At 38.5% G+C, this 18,778-nt stretch overlaps 1 protein-coding gene across 2 annotated transcripts in view; it reads left to right on the top strand.

The window, feature by feature from the left end:
- POU6F2 (POU class 6 homeobox 2) overlaps nucleotides 1-18,778 on the top strand; it is a 526,248-nt gene that overhangs the window by 255,823 nt on the left and 251,647 nt on the right. For both annotated transcript variants that reach the window (XM_037507267.1, XM_037507275.1), the window contains one exon: nucleotides 2,059-2,287. In XM_037507267.1, coding sequence (XP_037363164.1) covers nucleotides 2,059-2,287 — 229 coding nt within the window. The remainder of the gene's footprint in view (nucleotides 1-2,058; nucleotides 2,288-18,778) is intronic.

Below are 18,778 nucleotides of genomic sequence, written 5' to 3'. Positions count from 1 at the left end.
AGCCAGGGAGATGTCTGCCTCCAAACGAAAGCCTGTAGTTTTTCTATATCTTGAAAATTGACTTCTTTCTAATTTCAACTTTGTAACGTGTGTGTGTGCGTGTGCATGTGCGTGTGTATGTGTGTGTGTGTGTGTGTGTGAGAGAGAGAGAGTGATTTTGTGAAATCTAATACCTCCAGGATAAATGAGCAGAAAGACAGACCCAGATAGTGAGAAGTGGTTGCTACTGTGACAAACTGCTGAGTACATGTCCTCTTTAAACCCACAAATTAAATTAAAAAAAAAAAGTCACAGGCCCCAAATCCTGAATTTGTGGTCTATATACAGTCTGAGGACTTTCCATTTGCCTTTCCTTTGTCATGATATGACTGGGAACATATGTAATCTGAGGACTGGCTTATGCTTCTGTACTTATTCCTAAAAAAAATGTGTTATTTGTGCTTTTGAGTAAGTTTTCTTAAAAGAAAGGCGTATTTGCTTTGGGTGTATTCAGTGCAGTCCAACATGTGCATAGGAGCCAGGCCCATGGAGTCTAGAGCCGTGGCTCTAAAACTAGGCTGCACAGAATCCAGCTTTCCTTCAGAATTCCACAGAACGGGCCTTCAGGATCGACAACAGGGGGTGGCCAGCGAGTGGGCTCAGCATGCCCCTATTCTTCAAATAAAGCAGCCCCTCTTCTCTAAATATGTTCCAGATGATGAGAAAAGGGTTGAAGATAGGATCTGGAGCAACGTGCCTGGCCTTGAAGCCCCACCCTCACCAGAGAGGGGTCTTTGGGCCAGTTACCTACCTCTCTATATCTGTTGGTTAGAATAATAGAGTTAATACAAGTTCAGCATCATTAGATATTGCCTAGACTCTATGTATCTGTCTTTGTTCTAGTCCTTTATTTAATTACCTTTACTTATTTTATAAAATCTTGCTGTGTGAAAAAAAAAAAAAATGAAACCTCAGTACAGTAAGAGTTTTGTACTGGTTCCTCTAGCAGAAAAATGGACATGGAACTGTGTACCACATACTCCTAGAGAGGTGCAGGGAAAGTTCTGGACCAAGGAGTCTAAGGTCAGTGACCCTTCTGATCATTTGGCCTGGCCAGAGTAGAATCCACACTGTCTTCCTGATGAAGACTCCACACCCGCGTTCAAATATATCTAGTGCCAGCAGAGCACACCTGTGAGGCTGTGTTCCCATTTCAAAGAGTAGCCATTGGATAAAATAGTGGACATAATATGTTTTTAATGTCATTTTAACTAAACAAAGATATAATAGACATAATGTATATATACAATGTTTGCTTAGTTATCGTTCAGATTATTTTATGTATTCCATATAAACATTTACCATTTTTCTAAAGAGTACTCAATGATCTGTTGTAAAAGCTGTGTAACAGCTAACCAAGTTTAATAATGTAACATTTCTTAAATGTTGAAAAGTAGTTTGGTACATTATGCTACTTTTGTGCATTATTTTTTCTTTTTAAATCCCAGGAATATATTTTAAGTCAAAAGGATAAATATTTTATAGCTTTTGATATGGATTTCCAAATTGTTTTCCAAAATGTGTATACCAGTGTTCATGTCCTGAATCCAAATAATGATGTCTCTACAGACTTACCAGTTTTGAATAAATTTTTTTTTGCTCATTTAACACATGAAAAGAGTATTTCATCATTATTTTTGACCCATTGAAATCCCGCTGATCCCAGTGAAGTTTTCTGGAACAACATCATTAAATATCAGAGAATTTCAAATATATAAGGAGGGATCAAGTGAAAATTCATTGGAATAATAATATTTAAGGGTGGGATATTAATTATAAAGATATTTGAACTCCTCAGAAGAAGTTCAAACCAAATGAAATTAAAAAAAAAAAAAAAAAAAAAACAATGTGTAATTTCAATTTCTCTTTTCTACCAATCTCTTTTTTTCTGGAATAAACTATGTGACTTTGCTACTTGGTCAACAGCCTGAACCTGCTTAAGTGGAAGAGAAAAAATGCTTTTAAAGCCCATGTCTTGGTTCTACTGGAAAGTAAGCTAAGATCATCTGTTTCTTGCAGCCACTTCTGACGGCACAGCAGTTAGCCTCTGCTGTAGCCGGTGTGATGCCGGGAGGCACGCCAGCCCTCAACCAGCCCATCCTCATCCCCTTCAACATGGCTGGACAGCTAGGAGGGCAGCAAGGACTGGTCCTCACACTGCCTACTGCAAATCTCACCAACATCCAAGGGCTGGTCGCAGCAGCTGCAGCTGGAGGCATTATGACTCTGCCATTGCAAAATCTACAAGGTAACCCATATGTCCTTGTGGCATGATAGGGTGCTGCCCACTGGCCAGTGTTCTCTGAAGTAATAAGTGTGTTGAGTGTTCCATATGGTTCAGAGTTGGTGCCACCATGAAGAATATGGAAAGTTTATGCAGGGGCTCAAAGTTTCAAGTTTTCTGTGAATCCTAAACTTTCTCAAACCATAGATTTTATCAGCCCTCATTTTCTAACATTGATTTGAAATCTTTCAGGTCTTCTGGAAGCATTTTGAGCAACATAGGGAGACACATCAAAAACTTAGATGTAAAATTACTGTGCAATTATTTGAGGATGGGTTATAATCTCATGAACTGTTCAATTTAACCAGCTGCAAAAAAGGTTAGCCATTACTGGTCTGTGTGTGAAGTGGTTGGAACATCTCAAATACATGGTATCATTTGGGGTAATTTAATTATTATTTTGCTTGATAAGTATATTTTTGTTATCATTCTCAAAAATTATATTATGGTCATATTTTGCAATGAGAAAAATAGGCCTGTATTTGAGCCTTTATTATTATGTAAGCATGTGACAAGAGTTGGACTCTAATTTTACTTAAGTAAGGTCATTCTCTTGTTATTACTAGGGATTTTACTTTTTAAAAAAAGATTTAGTAACACAGATTTACAAAAGACTCTGTCAGAGGAAGAATTATTATGGTGGAAAATGGCCTGAATATGGTTAGGATACCTAATGAAAAGAAAACAGATATATTCTGGGCTGATCAGACATGTTCATTTTCTCCAATGATAAAATGATAACAATTTGTTTTTGTCGAGTGAGAATTTGATTAGGAATGTTATTATAATAACAAATTAAAGTACTTTTTTAGTTGATCAAAAGTTAGGGCTCCCTATTACTTAAATTGGTTGAAGTGTGAGTCTACAGAATAAGAAATGGGCCATGTAAGAGCTGGTTAACACTTGACCCAAACTTATTTACACCCTGTATGTTTTACTAGCCAAGCCCATTGTCACCACTTCTTGACTTTCACTTCAATGTTTAAAACAAAGTCTTTTGTATACCATTAAATTGTGCCAAGAAACCTGCCTTTCATAAATCGGACACACTAATGCACAAACTTTGCTCATTTCAAATTTGAGGGTTCCTTGGAAGCCAGGATCTCAAGACAAAGCAAATAAGGCAGGAATAAGCAAGGTGAAAGCAAAACACCAAAAGTATAGGGAGAGGTTTTTTAATATAGGTAGATGATGAAATCTTAATGAAGAAATGGGCATTCTCAAAATGTAACCTTCCATTTGGAACATTTGCACTTATGGGAATATTGAATTTTATAAATAAACATAAGCTCACAGAGCTCCTAGTTCATGAATTAATTCTGCTTAGTTATGATGGACACCAAATTTAGAGTCCCAAAAACAGGCTTGTTATATCTGTGTTATGGTTGTACTCCTAGGATTTTAGTACCTGGCTATTTTAAAGGTTTAAAATTGGTGATTGGTTTTATGTGGATTTCCATCAAGATTTTTCTCTCTCTCTTTTTTATTTTTGTAAATTTAGTGTTAGTTCGTAGTTTGGAATTTTTTCCTTTTTAGTACCTTTGGTTTTAGAAAATGAGTCTTAAGATTTGTGTACTAATTAAGGAGGTGTGGTAAGACTACTAGCTCTTTTTTAACCCTTGGTACCACTCACACAATTCTCTATCAGCCTTATTTTCAGAAGTGTATTGGATTTGATGGTCAAGTTCTTGTCTACTAGACAATCACAAGGAAACATTTCTTCCTTTGTCTCCATTTTTGAAATTTTAATGATTCTGGAGGAGTGGTGGTGAGGTCATTAAAAAAAAAATACTGGGGGGGCCTCCCTGGTGGCACAGCAGTTGAGCACTGGGCTGTGAAGCTGCCTGCGGCCTCTGCAGAATTGGTTCGATCCCCGGCCACCTGTGGGGATCCTGCATGGCACGCAGACCTCTCCTTTAGTGCCTGCTGCTCCCCTCAGCAGTGTACTTCATTGGTCTGCCTGTTCTGCTCCCCGCTCTGGCTCTGGTGAATTCTCTCATCCTCCCACGCTTCTGACTGTACCCAGTGCTTATATAAATAATAAATAAATCTTAAAAAAAAAATTGGGGCCTCCCCGATGGCACAGGGGTTAAAATTTCAGCACTATTGCCAGCCACTGTGACATGAGTTCAATCCCTGGCCAGGGATCTAACCCACATATGCTGCAGCAGACCTCTCCTATCTAACCAGCTTCTCCCCTTAGCAGTGTATTTCAGTGGATCCACCTGTTCTGCTCTCTACTCTGTCTCTGGTAAATCCTCTCACCCCCCACACCTCTGGCCTGCACCCCAGTTCTTGTATACATAAATAATAAAATAAAAATAATAAAACATTTAAATTTTAAAATTTAAAAAATTTAAATTAAATTAAAAAAAAAATACCTTCCAATTGCAAGTCAGTCAGTTACCAAAAACTAACTCCTCCTAATTAGTCTTAATACTCCTTGGGCCTTCCCTGGTGGCTCAGGCAGTTGAGCACAGCGCTGTGAAGCTGTCCACAGCCTCTGCAGCACCGGTTCCATCCTGGCCAGCCAGCGAGGGTCCCACGTGGCACAGCAGACCTCTCCTGTCTCGCCCTCTGCTCCCCTCAGCAGTGTATTTCAGTCAATCTGCCGGTTCTGTTTCCCACTCTGTCTCTGGTGTATCCTCTCACCCTCCTACGCATCTGACCTATACCCCAGTTCTTGCATAAATAAATAAATAAATCTTAAAAAATAAAAAATACTGACCCTGCCCTACCCAACTCTTTCTTTAATGTTTTTATGAATGAATCCCAATTCCTAAATCATTGTTAAGATTCAGAAGAGCTCAGTTTCCAATTACCTTGGGCATTTCCTTTCCTTTCATATCTTTGACAAGATTTCTTCACCCAGAACTCACTAGTCTGCAAAGTGACCAACTATCCTGGTTTTTTGGAAATGAGAGCTTTCCCAAGACATAAGACTTCCACTGCTAGAACAACATCAGGACAACTGAAAGAGTTGGTGACCCTGCAAGAAGTTGAGAAGATTGTAATCAGGTAAATGCTTCCTGTCTCCAAGATGCCCAGAAACTAGATCCTCTACCTGAAAGAAAATGGCAGTCAGACACTTTGTCAGTAGCAGACCAAAGAATGATCTCGCTGCCTGTAGGGACCTTATATAGCCCTCAACAATCTCTAGGCGTTGACTATAACTCAGCAGCTTCCCAGGTCATCTCACAGAAGATAGTGATATGAGAAGGGGCTGATGGGTGGAGGACTAGGAACCCACAAAATCATTTGCAGAGGTCCTGGCCAGTTGTGAGACTGGGCCAGTCCTTGGTATCTTCCAGTGTGATCTTCTCTCTGGGGTAGTGATCTTGTAAATGAGCTACAATATCTCCTTTGTGAATTGTTAAGGTTTTACTCAAGAAACAAGTCTTCCAGCTGGAATTATCTCTGACATTCTCCAGTCTTCCTGCCAAGTTCTATAACCTATCTATTCTTCTAGCTCAAAACTTGCAAATTGTCCCATTAAAAAAAAAAATTACTGATATCAGTGTCTTAATGGTTTGGATTTTGTGGATAAGTTCTCAAGTACTTTCCTCTTTACTAACTGGGCTGAGAGTTCATTTATGCTCCCTATCAAATGACATGAAATTGCTCTCAGAGCCTCAGAGGCCATGATTCAGGCATGTATTTTAGTGAGCACTAATGGCAGGATGTTACACTGAGGCTGACTTTTCTCTCCTGGTATCCCATCAAAATCTCCCTCTATAAACTTGGTCCCCAAATCAGGAACATTTTATGGGAGCTTGTTAGAAATGCAGAATCTTAGGATTTAACCACAACACATTGAATTTTTATTTTTAAGATTCTCTGGTAATTCTTATGTACATTAAAGAAAGGCTGGCCAAGGGAGCATTTTCAGAATTCATTGGGTGTTTCCCCCACCATGTCCATCAACCCCTCCAGATTCTGAGACTTCTAGGATGATGGAGAGCCATGTTATTGATAAGTGTCCTTATTCATTTTCCTCATCTACATTGCCACCTCAGGCCCAGGTCACTAAATGAGGAAAATGACTGAAAAGAATAACTTATTTAGGAACATTTTTGCTTATTTAGGACAGTCACCTTTAGGCCAAGAGGTGATCTCTTGCATAATTGGGGCACAACTGGAAACTTTACCCTCAGATTTTACCCAGAAAATTCCTTGTATTACTAAAAGACACCATCTTGTCCTGCTGAAAACTCTTGTCTGCATGGCCTGGGTTTTTTTTTCCCCTTTGTCCTCAGATTCTTCCATACAAGAAAAAGATGGACTCCTGTCTCATCAATGATGGGGTATTCTGGAAAGGAAACAGGCAAGAATAAGGAATTACAGACATTAAAGAATCCTAGGTATGGTCCTGCAACCCAGACTCAGAGATGGTGGAATGAGAGAATCCAGTGTGACCCACTATGCTTCAGAGACTTAATTTTCCTCTCTGAGCAACCAGCATCAATCCTCATTTCCAGGGTAAATGCTAGCTGGTTTCCTGCTCCCTCCTTGTGACTCTTATCTACTGTATTGGTTGACTCTTGGCTCACCCATAATTTTGGTTCATTCATGCTCCATTTTGTTTCCTCAGAGTACAAGTATCTTTCCAATGCATGTACCTCCCTGGGTCAGTGTCTTCCAATCTACTTATTTTGGAATAGAGTGCAATTACAATTGCACTAAAATTGTAATTTGCAATTGTCCTGGTATGGGAACTAGACTATTATTTGATGTGGCACAATGAAGCTCCCATTATGGAACCCATGTAAATGTGTTGGATTTTTTCTTTTTGGAGATTTAGAAAATGTAGATGAATTCAGTTTCAGCACAAGTGACCATAAGTAGCAAAGGGGTTAATGACAAAACTGAGGTGTGTCTACATATAGGACAGATAATTCAGGTTAGTGACTTGTTCTCATCACCCAGGCTGGGGATGACCCAGTGTTCACTGTGGGCAACAGAAAGGGAGAATATAAATGTGCTACATAGCAGATTTATATCAAAGTGTGAACATTCCAGTTAAGTCAAATATAACATTTAAATTAATGACCAAAAATACATTAAAGAGTGCTGCTTAACTTGAACATGGAAAAGCAATTAGCTTTAAGGCAAGTTGACAAATCAAGGCTAAGTGTGGTTTTCCTGCCTGTAGTGTTCTCCAAATCAAAGTCTGATGTAGAATAAATTATGTGGGAATAGACTGGGGGTTAGGAATTCCGTGTGCAAGTTACATTACGTTTCCTTTTTGCACGTTTTGTTGTTGTTGTTTTAACTGAGGCATCACATGCAATAAAATACATGCTTTTAAGTGTTCAGCTCAACAAATTTTGATAATTATATACACCCATGCAACCTCCGTCTACTGGAAACAATGCACAAAACATTTTGTTATCCCCAAAAGATTCCCTATGCCCCTTTGTAGTCAATTTATGCCCTACAACAAGCAACCCTGCAACCGCTTTCTGTCACTATAGATTAGCTTGGTTTGTTCTAGAATTTAATATAAATGGATTCTTGCTCTGGATATTCCTTCATATCTGGCTTTTCTTACTAAACATAATGTTTTTGAGATTCATCCATGCTGTTGTGTATATCAGTAGTTCTTTTCATTTCAGAGTTGTATTGTAAGAATATTCCACAATTGGATATCTATATTCTGACGTGCCAGGAGGCAGATATTGTGAAAGGCCCCTCCTCTGTTTATAGGGAGAAGTTCCTCAGTTGGACATCTCAAGGGAAGTCCTTTGGCCACACTTCTCCTTATCCCTTAACTGTATCCCTGGGAGATTCTTCTGTGTCTGTTACCTAAAAATAAGTTCCATGGAGGGCATATGGAAGCATGAGAGCTGTTGTGTTGCTAGTTCCCTACAACTAAAGATTTGTAGTTTCTTTGGGAATCCAATTCTCTCAGAAACTCTGAATGTTTCTGGTCTTTTGCTTTCAGTCAGCTCCACATGGGAAAGTTTTGTCCAATCCTTATATCTAAAGTTTAGTGCGTTTTTTTTTTTTCTAACCCCACAACCTCTGTTGCAATCCAGTCAGCTTTGGTGTAAGAGAACTCTGATATTCTTGATGTTTCTTGAACATACTCTTACCCCAAGGTTTTTGCATAGACTGTTCCCTCAGTCAGAGCATCTCTCCCCAGAAAGTGTCAAGTCTACCCCCTCTCTTGCTCCCTCTCCATATTCCTGTTCCCCTTTATTTCCTTTGTCTTTAACACTTGTTACCTTCTATATAGGCTTACAATCCCAAAAATGATTGAAATTTTCTATTCTTTCTTTTTAAGTACTTTGGGCCATGCTTACTAGATGGGCAGCCATTTAGGGAAGCAGCATGTGATGCTTGGCCCTGGTGCTGTAGAGAAGGACATTTGCATATAACCTATTTATAATATATGGTTGTGTCTAGCTCTGCCCCTAGAATTCAAGCACTGCGATAGGCATCTTTACTTGATTTGGTGATATGACTTGACTCATAAATAAGTGTGCAAGGATGGATGGATGTATTTTCTTTCTTTCTTTCTTTCTTTCTTTCTTTCTTTCTTTCTTTCTTTCTTTCTTTCTTTCTTTCTTTCTTTCTTTCTTTCTTTCTTTCTTTCTTTCTTTCTTTCTTTCTTTCTTTCTTTCTTTCTTTCTTTCTTTCTTTCTTTCTTTCTTTCTTTCTTTTTAAGATTTCTTTATTTAAGCACTGGGTACAGTCAGAAGCGCGGGAGGGTGAGAGAATTCATCAGAGCCAGAGCGGGAACAGAACAGGCAGAATTGATGAAATACACTGCTGAGGGGAGCTGCAGGCGGGCAGGAGAGGTCTGCGCGCCATGTGGGACCTTTGCCGGCAGCCGGGCATAGAACCGGTGCTGCAGAGGCTGCGGACAGCTTCACAGCCCAGCACTCAACTGCTGTGCCACCAGGGCAGGCCCTATTTATTTATTTTTTGAAGATTAATTTATGTGTCGAAGCACTGGGGTGTAGGCTAGAGGTGCAGGGGGTGAGATGATTCACCAGAGACAAAGTGAGGAGCAGAACAGGCAGATATGCTGAAATATATTGCTAAGGGGAGCAGCGGGAGAGATAGGAGAGGTCTGCTGTGCCATATATGGGGTAGCTCTCCGGGCGGGGATCAAGCTCAGGCCCTATGCTGTGATAGTACTGAGACTTAACCCTCGGCCAACAGGGAAGCATAAAGATGGATAGATTTCAAATAATTAGTAGGAGTTAGTCAAGTCATGAGCAGTAAAGAAAGCATTCAGTGTAGAGAAGGCATGAGGGAAATGGAGTCTACAGGGTATTATGAACAGTTCAGTTGCTGTTGAAGGGAAGATTAGGAGTCTGGGGTAGCAAGAAATTGGACTTGAGGAGCAGGAAGGGGCATAGTAGAGTTCCTTGTCTACCTTTCCTGCACATGCCAATTGTCCATCCAAAAACCTGATGTTAAAGATGAATATATTTAATCAAAACTGATTATGCTGTCATATTTGCATGGGTATATGTTTGCATTTGCTTACCTGTGTCTATGTAATTCCAAGGATTCTAAGCAACTTGTAATGTAAAAAGAATGAAAAGTTAAAAGCTGTTTATTAAAAAAAGAAGAAACCTGCACAAAGATTTGGAACTAGATAAGTCAAGGGGAAAGATTATTTCATAGTAAAATATATCACACTAGCTTAAGAGAAAACAGGTTTATTTTGTTTGTTTTTTTTTTTAATACGTTTATTTATTTGCCCAAGTACATATTGAGCTGTTGCAGTATATTTGATCATGATCTTGATTTGGAATATAGCAATCAACAAAATGGAGTCACTGGAGACACTTCTATGCTAGTGTGGAGAGGAAAGTAGATGAAAGGCATGATGGGTGCTTGGGATGGGGGTGGAAAGTATCTTATATAACATAACAGCATCAGTGTCTTCACTGAACAGAGACCCAAAGAATATGAGGGACTAAGCCACACAATATTTAGGGGATGTGTATCCCAGGGAGAAGTCCTAAGTGTTGAGAAAATTTAATCATGCAGATTCTCGATGAAGAAACCTTGAATAACCTGATAGTAGGGCTTTGTATCTTTTAGCTTTCACTAGAAAGCTAGCAACAGCAACACACTGATACAAATTTCCACCCGTATAGGGTAAATTTTTTTTCTTAATATCACAATACACATGGGCCTTAGGCAGCAGAGGTTATGTTGCACATGTTCATTTTAGGATCCAGGCTGAAGTAGCAGCCTCACCCTGGAACAGGACTCCTTCATCAAAAAGGGAAAAGAGAATGGCAGAACCCCAATGCCTTTAAAGCTACCACTAAGAAGTAGCACACATCAATTCCTCTCACATCCTGTTGGTCAAGAAAATTGGCTGGTCAAGCTTGCTGCCAGTGAGAATGAATATATTCCTAAGTTGAGGAAGGAGGACATAATTGAAACTCTATTATAAGATACTACATTGTTCAATGGTCATTGCTTTAAAGATATACTTCATGAGTTTTTAATTTTGGTGACCTTTAAGATTGCTTCCAACATTGAGACTATAATTCCATCAGGTTGCACAGACTATTAGTGTGGTCCTTTGAAACACCACACATTAACAGCTTCTCAAAGTATGCAAAATTCAATAAGTACTAAAAGTGGATAATAAATACATAAACAATTGGAGACTATTTAAAGTAACAAATGAGCTCATGTAAAAGTATGACTATGTAACATTGAAGAAAAGGTAAAATTATGGGGACTAAAAGGAGAAAAGAGGTGACCAGGGAAAGTTGGGGGGATTGCAGGGCAAAGTTACATATAAAGAAGCAGAAGGGAATTTGCAGGACAAATGTGACTATTTTCTATCTTGATCATGGTGGTAGTTACAGGACTATATGAAAAAGAAAACAAGTAGGTGGTCCTGTGCACTACTTTTTCTTGTAATTTACTTGTGCGCTATTCTAGTGATGCCCACACAAAGAAAGTTGCATCTGCAAGGGAGTTGTGAGCATAAGAGCAGAGGCATAATACTACTCACAGACAGGGCAATATGACCTGTCACAGACAGGAGAAAAGCAGACACTGGTTTTTAGTAAGCAATGATTTCTCAGCCTCTGGTATGTGGCTTGCTGTCACAAAGTCAAATATTAAAAATAGCTTGTGCATAAACTTATATTTGTAGCGTTATTCAAAAGAGCTGCACATGACACACCACACAATAATACCAAATCCACTATAAAGAAGTTATGGAAAGTTGCTGCGATGTGCCTTACTTTGGCAATTTTTCAAACCTCTATGTCTCTGAGGCTTCAGAGTTTTTATTTAAAATACCTGAAAAACTGTTCTGCAGTACATTATCCTTGAAGCAGGCGTCACTGAGGCACTGGGGCATGGATTAAACTGGAGGCACATGAATGAGAAGTATGACTAGTATACTGTGTATTTAAGAGATACTGTCAATGGAATAAAGCATTGTCAAAGGATAATGGTTTCCAGCTGCCACATAAATGTCAAAGCAAAGCCAAAGCATTTATTTTCAAAGCAAAAGGCAGCGAAGTAATGTGATCCCCAGCTTGCACATAATAAGGCTGTAAATCCATCAGAACTCTTGATGGAATCTAGTGATGTGTCTACACTAGGATGTGCAAACTGGATTAGACTCCAAGTCAGCCATCAGAGCTCTTTTCCAAGATGGCTGCCACTAGAATGGCACTGATGCCTAACAAAGGAAAAGGCTGTATCTGAAATTTTTTTCAATCTCACTCCGTTGTCAAGGATGAGAGGGAACTGGGCTGATTTGTTTATCTTTCCTCTGGAAACAAGATAAAGGGACTCCTGTACCTGAGGGAAGTGTGGAAGGCAGGGAACTGGGAGCTATTAGAAACAGGAAATAGAGATGGTGTCCAATTCCCTTTGTCCATTACTTAGCGAACGGGAGCTGCTGCTCTCCTAAAAAATCCTGTTTTCTCTAATGTGTGTAATTCTTATAAAAGAGATTCTCAGAACTAAGTGATAGATTAAATGTAGAGGGATAAGAAGAAAGAAGGAGGAATCGTAGTTCAGTTTGACCAAGTTTCCTGTGGAAAATTTAAATGGAGATATAACAGTAGTCAGTTGGAAATATATGGATCTAAAACTTAGAATCAGGTTCATGATGGAGATCCTAATGAAGAAATCATCAACATATCTGACTAAAGCTTGAGAGGGCAGAAATTTCTGGGTAAAAAGATGTGGAAAAGGGGCCTCCCTGGTGGCACAAGGGGTTAAGCACAGCACTGTGAAGCTATCCATAACCTTTGCAGCTCGAATTTGATCCCAGGCCAGCCAAGGAGCTACCCACATGGCACAGCAGATATCTCCAGTCTCGTCCGCTACCCCCCTCAGCAGTGTATTTCAGTCAGTCTGCCTGTTCTGTTCCCTACTCTGTCTCTGGTGAATCCTCTCACCACCTGCTCGCCCATACATCTGGCCTATACCCCCTTTCTTGGATGCGTAAATAAATAAATGAAAAATAAAAAAGAGGATGCAGGGATGACAGAGACTGAAGAATTCCCATCACGTATGATTGTGCTGCAATGACTTAAGCAGCACTTGCGTGACCCTCTATTTTTAGATTCTCTTTCACTGGGCAGAATCTACACATTCACATTAGAACTTTCAATTGTGGCTTACCCGTTATATAGTTGGAGTGCAACAAGTAGGAGCCCAAAAAAAATGTATCTGTCAGTTTGCCTTTTATCTCCTAAAGACATGCCAAGTTTCCATGTATAAAGAAGCTATTTTAAGAGCTTGTACATAAAAGCTTCAACAGTGTTTGCTCTTTTTGCTGAAAAGTAACTTGATTGATTTCAGTATATTATTTTAAAATGTAGTTGTAGTCTTAAAAGATCAAAATGAAGTGTTTGAGATCTTTTTTTCCCCCTCTTTGTCTTCTTTTTAAACACTTTGGGTCATGCCTGCTGCAGTCATGCAGGGCAGTGAAAGCAGTTATGCTCGACCCTGGTGCTATAAAAGAGAATATCTGTGCTCGAGAAAAATATAGGTTAGATAATGTAATTTTAATTTTTAAAAATAATATATTTTGGAGAGTTAAGTCTTATTGTAAATAAAATTTATCTCTGAAAAACTTTTGTTTCCATGTTAACCTTATCTTTGGGTTAGTGGCAACTTGTCAAATTCATATTAACTAGCTGTGCTCGCCACTTTATAACCAAAATGAAAATTAAAGAAGAAAAACAAACCTTGGTCTGTTTGCCATTTGTCACTGGATTAAGATTAGCATAAATATTCAAGCTCATTAACATATCCGGATGCATGTTGGTTCCCCTGTGTGCCACTGTTTTAGAAATTCTTAGCAGAACATATATATATTCAACATTTGACATAAGATAATTTGAGTTTGTTGTGTTTGGAAAATAACTCACATGGGAGAAAGTTGCATTAAATAAATAATAGAGATAAAATTTATACTTCCATATATTTCAAAGCTAATGTCGCTAACTTACAATGGAATGGTAACATGAAGACACAGTGCTATAATTTGATTGATTTGTTTTGACAGCAGCCAAATAATTGAGAGTGAAAGGTGTCAGCACAGATGAAATATTATATAAGCCATGTTCAGAGGCAACCCTGGCAGCCGCAGCAACTGGAGTTTTATTTCCTTTGATTCTGTACTAGTACTCACCTCCAGTTTATTATGAAACTATGAAAGGTGCATGACTTCCTCAACTAGGGAGACTTTTATGGAGAGGATAGAAATAGAAGTTTGTCAAATAGTCGAACAATGGATTTAGACAAAAGGATGAAGGTGGCTACAGCTTGCTGAGCTGGAGTCTACCAGCCTTTTCCTTTATATTACAAGTTACCTCTTTTGTGAATTTTACCTCATTTTGAAGGGATTCTGAATCAAACCAATATTAGATTCCATTTCCCAGCCCCTTGATAAGAGAAGGGCCCAGATAAAGCATCTCCCCAACAGAAAACCCAAATGTCTAGAAAGAATAAGATTTGAGATGTTCTGCTAGTATAGAAACAATGGTCAGGGAAGATTGACTGGGAGACTGTCTCTGCTGATAGGCAGCCATTGATCATGGTGGTTGGGCTGTCACACTGGCCAGATTCAATTCCAACCCTAACTAGCCAGCTATGTGTGCTGGGCAAGCACTCTGATTTCTGAGACTTGCTTCCTTTAGGTTTCTCACAAGGTTATTAAAGTACTAATTATGATACTATGAAGCATGCTGGGCCTGGGATAGACACCTAGTAAGTATACACCTTGAATGGGACCATTTTTATTACTTAGAGCTACAAAGTCCAATATGATACATAGATCTGTGTGGGTATTGACATCTGAAATTCCACTAGTGTGAATTGAACTATGCTGTGAATGTAAAATCCACACAAATGCAAATTAGCTTATTAATTCTGACCTTACTAACATGTTGAAATGATATTTTGGGTGTATGAGGTCAAGTGGAATATGTTATTAAAATTAATTTCACATATTCCTTTTTATTCTTAAAATATGGATGCTAGAGGCTCCCACCCCACCCCTGAGTGCCTGGGACAATACAGGTGTCTCTCTCCTTTTCCTAATCAACCTGTCCTTTTAAAATGCTAAAAAAAAATACATGGATACTAAAATTCTTTAAATTGTGTATGTGACTCACATTTGTGATTCAGATTATAGTTCTGTTATAGGACAAGGAGAGGGGCAGCCCAAACCCCGCAAACCTGCCTATTCTAAATGGGTTCTGCCATCCGCCGCATCAACACAAAACATATGACACTTTAATGGGAAGGAACTTTAATAAAAACTAGGAAACAATACAGGTAAGGCAAAGAGTCTAGTTTCTAAATGAAGCACCCAAAGTTACCCGTCCCCTCGTGGGTAAAACTCCATCCATATGGGGTCGGCCCAGAGCAAGGCCCCAAAACCTGCCACAAGTTTAAAACATCTTCCAGTGGGGACCCACAGAAAAGGGTCACAAACAACCGGACAAGCCCGGAAGGAAAAGAGCAAAATCAACATCCAGATAAAAGCTGCCATTGTCACCTCCCCACGGGTCTCACCCACATCTGTGTCACCCAGTCCACGACCAAAAGACAAGCTCAGTTTCTTCACGTCTCTAGGCTCCATGCGCCTCCTGCAGGTCTCCTGGCTCCATTCTGCTTCCTTCCTCAGTCTCTTCTGCAGCTTCTCCTCTTCCTGCTCAGCTCCACCCTCCCTTGGGTGGGGCAGGGAACCTCCCCCTTTCCTGGGGACCACCCTGTTGCAGTTCTACTAGATAGAACTGTCCTGATCTGGAGAATCTCTGTAAATCTCACATACAGGTGGCACTGATTAAGAGCTGTAATCATTAAAAATGCAAGTAACTCACATACATTTAAATTTGGGGACTTCAAGCAGAAACATCACAAAGGACACTCTGGTAAGAAAAATTAGAGAAAACACATTTTGTAGGTTCTCTGCTGTAGTTTAGAAATTGCTAGGATTTTTAAATCTACGTAGAAAGAAAAAAGATGCAATTTTTATGAGCAATTTCCATTGTTCAGAATCTAAAAATTCTTTCCTTTTGAAAAAATATTAAACTTTGTACTTTGAAGTATAGAATATATATGTAATCTAAAATTAGCAGCTGTTAACATTTGCCACATTTGCTTAAGAACTTTTATATTTAAAAATGAACCATTATGAATATGATAAAATGCTCCCTGACTCTCCCCTGTCACTCCACAACATTCCCTCCTACCTGGCAGTAGCCATTATCCTTTCTCTAGCGTATGATTGTAATTTACAATATCATTTTGGTTACATTAAATTTTACATATTGGTAGCACACACTAAATACATTTTGTGTCTTTTTTTTTTCCTTTCAAACTTTTCCCCTTTTTTTAATCACTTTTTAAATTTTTTAATTTATTTTAAATTTTTAAATTTTATATGTTTTTCACATCACTTTTCATTGTTGAACAATGTATGCAATTTCATCTTGGTTATAGTCCCCATATAATTCCTACCACCCTTGTTTTTATCCTACTCCCTTCTCCCCCTGCCACCCATAACCAAAACAAAGAGACACCCCACAAATTAGGAGAAAATTTTGCACACAACACTAATGATAAAGGACTGGTCATACAAAGAGCTGATGAGACTCAACAAAAACAAAGTAAACAGCCCAATCAAAAAATAGCCAGAAGAGCTAAAAAGAAACTTCTCCAAAGAGGAAATGCAAATGGCCAACAGGCATATGAAAAAGTGTTCAGCATCAACCTTTTCCTTTTGAGATTTATTCTTGTTGATACATGTAGATAGTGACTGTATTTGAACTTATTCTGATGATCTTGCCTTGTGTTTTTTTTTTAAACCATGCTTTTTCTTCTTTTCTTCCATTTTAATGGATTTATAGAGTGTGGGTTTGTTTGTTTTTGTCCACCTCTTAGATTAGAAGTTAAACATCTGCTTTTATTGTTCTAGTTTTTAACCCGTATATTTTGAACATGTGTTTGCTTTAAAAAGTCAAGTTTGTAGTTTCACCTTCCTTCCAAATAACTGTCATAATTTATTGATCATCTCCTCCCAGTTTCTTTATTATCACTGCCCAGCATCATAAGTATTCTTCATATTTTTTTATTAAAAAACTGTTAACTTTCATTACATTAAAAAAATTCTTTACTCATTGTATCTTGAGTATTCCATTCCTTCCGTCCAGAACTTTCTGATTCTTTTAGTGACAGTTTCTGATGGACAATCTGAGTTTCACTTGTTTGAAAATGTGCCTTCTAACCTTATTGTTTATAATGTAGTGGTTTTTTTAAAAGATTTATTTATACAAGCACTGGGTACAGTCAGAAGTGCAGGAGGGTGAGAGAATTCACCAGAGCCAGAGCAGGGAACAGAATAGGTAGACTGATGAAGTACACTACTGAGGGGAGCAGCAGGTGGCAGGAGAGGTCTGTGAGCCATGTGGGACCCTCGCAGGTGGCCGGGGATCGAATAGGCACTGCAGAGGCTGCAGGTGGCTTCGAAGCCCAGCACTCAACCGCTGCGCCACCAGGGGAAGTTCTGTAGATTTTATTTATTAATTTATTTTCTCAAATTTTGTTTATTTGACAATTGGTTACATAAGTTTATAATTTTGGGGAGTACAACTTCACACATCCATATGTGCACATGCTTCACACACCCTCCCAATTCTCTTTGGCCAATGTCCTACCATCTTTTCATCTCTATCCTCTCCTGTGTCACCTCCCCCACTTATCACCTCTGGTAACCAGTGTAGTTTTTATAATCTAAGAACTACTTTTGTTTTGTTTTGCTGGTTTGTTTTCTTTGGTTACTTATGTTCCACAAACTGGTGAAACCATCTAGTGTCTTTCATGTTCTGCCTAATTATACTTATCATAATAACCTCGAGATTTATCCATTTTGTTCCCCAAGGCATTGTTTTATATTTTTTAATAGCTGAGTAGATTACATCATGAACACCAACCACAAAGATGTATTTGGAGACACAACTCCAATGGCAAGGGAAACAAAAGCAAACATAAATAAATGGGACTATATCAGACTAAAAAGCTTTTGTACCACAAAAGGAATCGCCACCAAAACAATGACCTATGGACTGGGAGAAGATATTCGTAAATCACGCAATCTACAGGGGTTAATTTCCAAAACATACAAGGAACTTGTATAATTTAATAACTATAAAAGAAACAACTCAGTCAAATAATGGCCAGGAGACCTAAATAGACACTTCTCAGTAAAAGACTTTCATATGGCTTCAAGACACTTGAAAAAAAAAAGCTCACCTTAATTTATTATAAGAGAAATGCATATCCAAACCTCCATGAGATAACTCCTTACGCCAGTAAGAATGATCCACATCAAAAAGGCTGGAAACAAGAAATATTGACAAGGATAAGAAGAAAGAACTTTCATCCACTATTGAATGTAAATTGGTACAGTCTCTATGGAACAGTGTGGAGATGTCTTTGAAAAACCAAAATGGAAATACCATAAGATCCAGCAATACTAGGTATAGCACTAATATGAAAAGACCAAAGCTCTCCTTTGTTCACAGCAGCCTTACTCACAATAACCAAGTCACGGACTCATCTTAGATGCTCTTATTTTTTTATTGTTTAGTTGACTTAGAATTCTATGTTAATAGTTACCATTTTCAGAAAATAGAGAAATCCTCTTCTCTCCTCTATTTTTGTTGATGCTAGAAATATTGCCAGCTTACTTATCATTCCTACATAGAAAAATTTGCCATTTTAAAATCTTGGTTGATTTTAAGAATTATCTATCTTTCAGATTCACCAATTTTACAAAACAAAACAAAAAAAGACTTTAGTAGGGATTTTGTTTTTATTGATCTTGCTCAGGGCTTGTGATTCCTGACATTTTAGTCATTGTTTCTTCCCTCTCTCAATTCTTTCTTCCTAGAACTCCTGCTACATGCTCACTGAATTCTCTTTTTGATTTTC

Source organism: Talpa occidentalis, unplaced genomic scaffold (genome assembly GCF_014898055.3).
Source record: "Talpa occidentalis isolate TD23 unplaced genomic scaffold, MPIMG_talOcc4v2.1, whole genome shotgun sequence".
Lineage (NCBI taxonomy): Eukaryota > Metazoa > Chordata > Mammalia > Eulipotyphla > Talpidae > Talpa > Talpa occidentalis.
Note: the sequence above shows the minus strand (reverse complement) of the source record. Positions and strands in the feature narration are given on the sequence as shown.